The sequence below is a fragment of the Cupressus sempervirens genome, chromosome 10 (genome assembly GCF_028749045.1).
Source record: "Cupressus sempervirens isolate cs-2001-9-10 chromosome 10, ASM2874904v1, whole genome shotgun sequence".
Taxonomy (NCBI): Eukaryota; Viridiplantae; Streptophyta; class Pinopsida; order Cupressales; family Cupressaceae; genus Cupressus; species Cupressus sempervirens.
This window is the reverse complement of record NC_143127.1, coordinates 141487322-141493606: the sequence shown is the minus strand read 5'-3', so window position 1 is coordinate 141493606 and position 6285 is coordinate 141487322. Positions and strand designations below refer to the sequence as shown.

The 6285-nt window shown below is 31.9% G+C and overlaps 1 protein-coding gene across 1 annotated transcript; it reads left to right on the top strand.

The window, feature by feature from the left end:
* The first annotated feature begins 3140 nt into the window (after positions 1-3140).
* LOC149532987 (transcription factor MYB123-like) lies at positions 3141-5756 on the top strand. Its single transcript, XM_089805586.1, has 3 exons — positions 3141-3704; positions 4550-4679; positions 4958-5756. Exons 1-3 carry the CDS (start codon positions 3569-3571, stop codon positions 5709-5711), a joined length of 1020 nt encoding a protein of 339 aa, XP_089661712.1. The 5' UTR covers positions 3141-3568; the 3' UTR covers positions 5712-5756.
* Positions 5757-6285: the final 529 nt, after the last annotated feature.

Genomic DNA, 6285 nt, shown 5'->3' with positions numbered 1-6285 from the left:
ACACACATATATATATATATATATATATATATATATATATATATATATATATATATATATATATATATATATATATATAAATTTTTAAATAATTATATATGAAATATAAATTTCATGTTTCTAAGATTTACCCTAAGTTGATCATTTGGTTTATTCTCCAAGTATTAACCAATTTTTTAGTTTTTGAATTATTCTTTTGAAACAATTATACATGAATTAAAATAACATTCACATGGAAAAACAAGTTGAATTTTATGATACATGAGCATCTTGGTTCTTAGCAATCTTGCATCAACTAAAAATATTTCTTTTCTTATTATCTATTTTGTATATTGTTTGAGTTACATGAAGAGAACCTTTAGATTAAATTTTTACATTTCAGAGACCTTTTGGCATGTTATTAGCTTCATGTTGAATATTTATTTAGCATCACTCCTCAATATATTACTTTTCAAGTGATATCATGTGTATTGTTGTTGAGGCCAATTTTTTCTATGTATTTTGTGACTAGTTCACATTTTAATGATCTTGTAGAGTAATTTATCAATAGGTAAGGCTTAATGGCACATATCTCAATGTTTTCACATCCTTGACTAAAATCATTCTTTAATTGTTGTTCTTCTTTCATCAATTTATAGGAGATGCATAAGATATGAATACTGACATATAGTTATAATCATTTTTTACATTCTTAAAAGATCTAATCATTTCTTGTTTGTATTGATTTTTACAAAGGGTTTATAAGCTAATGTATTGATCCTTCGGGTAGTAGGTTTTTTGTTAGCATGGTTATGAATACCTCTTGAATGTTAGGGGAAACAAATTCTATTTCTAATAATGATTTTATTCCTTCCATGTAAAAATAAATATTACAAAGCCACTGTCTATGAATTTTTTGATAATAAAAAAGGTTGATCTTGGTTGTCTCTATTATTCTTTATTATTCCCACTATGTTACTCTTTTTATAAGGATTGTAAATAACTTACAAGGTCCCTCATATCCTTTGCTACAATAGTTTAGAACATTTGAATTCTCATCCTTGATACAGATAAAAAATTCACTAGTATTTTTCATACCACCATTAACAAAGGAACCCATGCCATGATCTCACATGTATAATTTCATGGAAATAATATTGTGGTTTTATAATTTTTCTTTTTTTGTAGACAAGTGTAACTTCTTCTTTTTAAAAAAAAATTAATTTAATTAATAGTATGAATTTATGTTTTTTAAGTAGTAGATAGTAGCTAGAAGGATAGGGGGGTGACCCCAGAGTACAAAAGGGTTGAAGGATTAGTCGAAGTATGAGTTTATGTTAAAGTTTCCGTCCATAAGAGTTATGTATTACGCATTTTCATTCAATTGAAACTATTTAGATCATGACTAAAAGAAATTTGTGCACAAATATTTTAATAAAATGTGTATGGGTATAAATCAAATCATTTCAAAAATATGATCTAGTTTATTTATAAAAATTAGTTACATAATAATGAATATGTTAAAAAATTGATTCCAAATAGTAGTTTTGAAGTGTCACCATCAAATGAATTTGATTTATGAAAAAATCATTTTTTGTATAAATCTATATTCTTAGATTTGTGTAGTTAACCAATGATAAAGAAAATACCTTAAAAATTTCACTACACTTAGAAAACAATTCGAACAAAATAGTCTACATCCATCACAATCAAATCAATACAATGTATAAAAATATCCAATGAGTATAGAAAAATCTTATATGCATACAATAAAAAAATATTACTTAATAAATAATTGGCACAATTTTCAAAATAAAATAAATGATATATACTTTTTCAACAGTTCTAATTTAATTAGTCGATGATAATTGGTGATGTTATGGTACGCTCTTTGATAATGATATTCACAAAAGTGGAGACACTAAGACATCTGACAAAATGGATGTCAACAAGTCCTTGGCTAAGAGATATGCTTTTCTCACCATGTGATTCAAGACATTGGTAAAAAAGACAACCTTTCACTCCTTTACTCTTAGTCATAGATATATTAAAAGAGGCTAATGCTTTAATATTAGATATCTAGATGAATTTCTATATAATATAAAATGTTCAAAATGTGTGTGTGTGTGTGTGTGTGTGTGTGTGTGAGAGAGAGAGAGAGAGAGAGAGTGTGTGTGTGTGTGTGTGTGTGTGTTTGCATGTCTGTGCACATGGGTATGTGTGTGCGTGTGCGTGTGCATGTAATACATTCATTAGACCTTGGGGTCCATCCCTAGATCAAATACTTGTTAATGTTATTCTAAGCTTTGAGTTCTTTCGATGTAAGTCCAAGATTCACCCCGCATGACACTATCTCACTTGGTACAGGGTTGAGTAGAACCAAGTCTATCACCTCATAAGATTATAGAAAGATTCAAACTATCTATTGTTACATTCCAAATCAATGCACTAATCTCTTAACCACTCTTAATAATCAAAAGGATAGTAAATTTACAAAATTTGTAACACTCTAGAACATTAAATAAACAATAAGTTAAAAACCTAATTTTCCCACAACTCCAATAAAAGCAAGATACTACCCAACAAGAAAAGGGAGTTGTGGCAAAAGACTCGATTCATAGAATTCCTCAAAATCAAACAAATATAAGATATTTAAAGGTACAACTAGAGTTTCCATCTAACTTGGCTTATGCAACTAATTGTTCATCGCGTCTGGTCATTCGCTTTAAACAATGCTGATAAGGAAATTTTAAAAAAATGCACACCCCCACCATGGGAATCACATACTCAATATTCGCCAATAAGTTGGCATCCATGGAAGGTCTTCGTAAGCAAAGAAGTACATGAGTAGGTCGCCCAACAGAAAGTAAAGATGTCAAAGCTTGCAAACAAACAAGAAGTGGTCCAGAGCTTTGAAAGCTAGACAGGAATAATTGTAGCATGTGAATGTGGGTAATGGAAGTAGTTAAATGTCTACATGGCCTGTATTATAAGAAAAAGACTTTGAGAGGGCATTGACGTATGACCCATGACATACTGTAGCGAATGACTTAAGGGCGGCGCCAAACTGACCGTTGGGCCTCTCAACGGAGGGTCTTCATTTCAGAACGGTAGTTGTAAGACTTTCATTACAAATATTTTAACATCTTACACATCCCCACACCAAAAAAACATATTGCAAATACAATATTGCTTTTCTCATTTGTTTACTTCGAAATAAGTTCATCTTGGTAGCTATCTTTGACAGTGTCGAATTTCTCTTAGTGGGATATCTCCATAGAATATCATATTAGTTTTGAATGGTTTTGTCATTTCTAGTATCTTGTTACACTAACCATTCTCCTCTTAAGAGGAGGAATTAAAAAGTGTAAGATCTTTAATCTTCTGTATTTTTTGAATTTTGAAAATGGCTATGGAGATAAGAGTGAATAAACAATGTGGGCGATTGGTCCAAGTTCAACGTCAGTCACATGCCGGTCACTAATATTGGCATCGGTTTTATCAAGTTGTAACCTGGTCCTTTGCTTTATATATTGATAGAATCAATGCAGAGAAAACTAATTGGAAGGTGTTGAGGAAGTTTTGGAAAATGGGTAGAGCTCCTTGCTGTTCCAAAGATGCAGATCTTAATCGTGGGGCGTGGACTGCAGAAGAGGACTCCATTCTAACTCAATACATTTCAATTCATGGTGATGGTGGATGGAAATATCTCCCACAGAAAGCAGGTGAGCTCAAAAATAACATTTACTCTCAATCCTCACATTTTCAATAGAATTTGAGATATATGCATTGCAATCAATTAAGAGAAGGTCTTTTACTTGCTTTGATGGTGGACATTATGTTCCTCAGGCCAGGTCTACCCATTCGTTTTGTGTCCTTTTGAGTCGATGATTATATCTAGGATCAATTGCGTATGCTTTTCAGTTGACACTTACTTTAGAATCAATTGTCTATGGTTTATAGTCAAGATTTCTACCTTAGTATGCTTTTGAATCACGGATTTATTCAAGAACCGGTTTTGTATCGTTTTGTGTCAATGATTACTTGTAGAACCAATTATGTATGTTTTTGAATTTAAGATTATTTGTAGAACCAATTCCATATACTTTTCAATGGAGATTATTTCTGCAATTATTTGGGTATGTTCTTTAATGGACAATCTGAGTCACTGTACCAAGTTGTGTATGTCTTCAAACCAATGAATACTTTCTATAATCAATTTTGTATGCTCTAGGGTTTAATTGTGTATGTCTTGATTCAAGAATACTTCAACAATCAGTTGGGTATGTTTTTCAAATACAAGATTATTTCTAGAATCAGTTGAGAACATTCTGTAATTGACAACTACTTTTACAGTTAATTGTGTATGTTTTTGAATGAAGATTATTTCCAGAATCAATTGAATTCATTTTTCATTGATTGAATCTAGAATTGTGTATGTTTTTGAATGACGATTATTTCCAGAGTCAGTTTTTCATCCAGAGACAAGAGAAATATATATAAACTTTCAATTGCACACATAGCAGTATGTTTCTTGAATGCTTACATTGTTTATAATGCATTTTTGCAGGTCTGAAGAGATGTGGAAAGAGTTGTAGATTGAGATGGTTGAACTACCTTCGTCCAGATATCAAGAGGGGAAACATCTCCCCCGATGAAGAGGAGCTCGTTATCAGAATGCACAAACTACTTGGCAACAGGTACATTCATAGTCTCTGTATTGAATAAGTACTTGAACATGAATGATATCATCAGTATTACATTCATAGTCCCTTCATTGAATAACTACTTCAATATGAACGAAACCATGAATATTACATTCATAGTCCCTTTATTGAATAACTACATGAACATGAAAGATATCATCAATATTACATCCATAGCTTCATTGAATAACTACTTGAACATGAATGATATCATCAATAGTGCCCTTATTGAATAGTAATTGAAGTGTGATTGTTTCCCTCGAACTATGCAGATGGTCACTCATTGCAGGAAGATTACCTGGCCGAACAGACAACGAGATCAAGAACTATTGGAACACCAAATTGGTGAAAAAGCTTGAAAGCGGAGAAAACACCGAGGAAACAAAAGAAATAAGTACAACTTCAAAATCCCTATCTCCAAATTCAGAGGATCACCATGTCTTCCGAACAGTGGCAGTCAGAACTACAGCAGTGAGAATGCCAAATGAGCCTTACAAACAATTTGCCCCTTGTACTTTAAACAAACATCAAGATATCAAATTGAAGAGGGACAAGGGTTCACAAAATGTTGTCGAATCAGATCCATATTGCTGTCAAACTTTTGTGGATGAGTTGATTACAGGAAGTGATTTTGATCTTGTTGACTACAATTCAGCTCAAAACACAATGGAATCTGAAAACACAGGGTCCATGGAACTTCTAGGGCAACGTTGTCAAACAATAGATGTAAGAAAAGAAGTGAATGTATGCAAAAGTGAATCATATTTGAGGGAGATGAGTTTATCCAAGGAGAACCTATATGATTTCTCAACGTCCATTAATGGGGAGGAGCAAATTTGTTCTCTTCAGAATAGTACCCGTCAAATTGATAATGCTGACATTTTCCAAGATGAAGGGAACATTGAGATGTTTGATGACATTGGTACAGATGATTGGATAAACGAGTTACAACAATTGAGGATGTCAAGCATATTCCAGGAGGAAGAATATTGGGCGGAATTGAGTGGGTATTCTGATTGTATATAGTTTTCAAAAAAATAATGCTTAGTGATCCAGTTTTCTTGGATTCAACTGTATTAATCTATATGATATATTGTCCGCCTTGTAATTAGAGTTAGTCGAATATAATCATTTTCATGAATAATAAGGATTCTATGAGCTACTCATAAAACTTATGTCAACAAAGTTGACTGAGAATTACACAATACAATCTCAAAACCAATGTCATTAATTTGATATTGTATCTCATGTTAACAAGCCATAAACCCTTCACATCAGTCATAAACCCTGTGTTTTGCCTAAATCTTGGTGGCACGTTTTATCTTCTCGAGTTCACAAATATAGTTTGTTTTACTTTAGACAGCTGGGAAATAGTGTTCATTGCATTTCTGCACGATTATGATAAAAATATGCGTGTACCATGCAAGACTGTGATAATTTCAATGGAGACGCACTGAAACTTGACTACACTTTAATTATGAAACGTGTCTTACGTAAGAAAAGGGAGAAAAAAAACAAAAACCAATGCAAAATTTTCTCCTTTCCTGTTTTATCTATTTAAATTAATATAGCTTATAAACGGGATAGGTTTGGATTTATC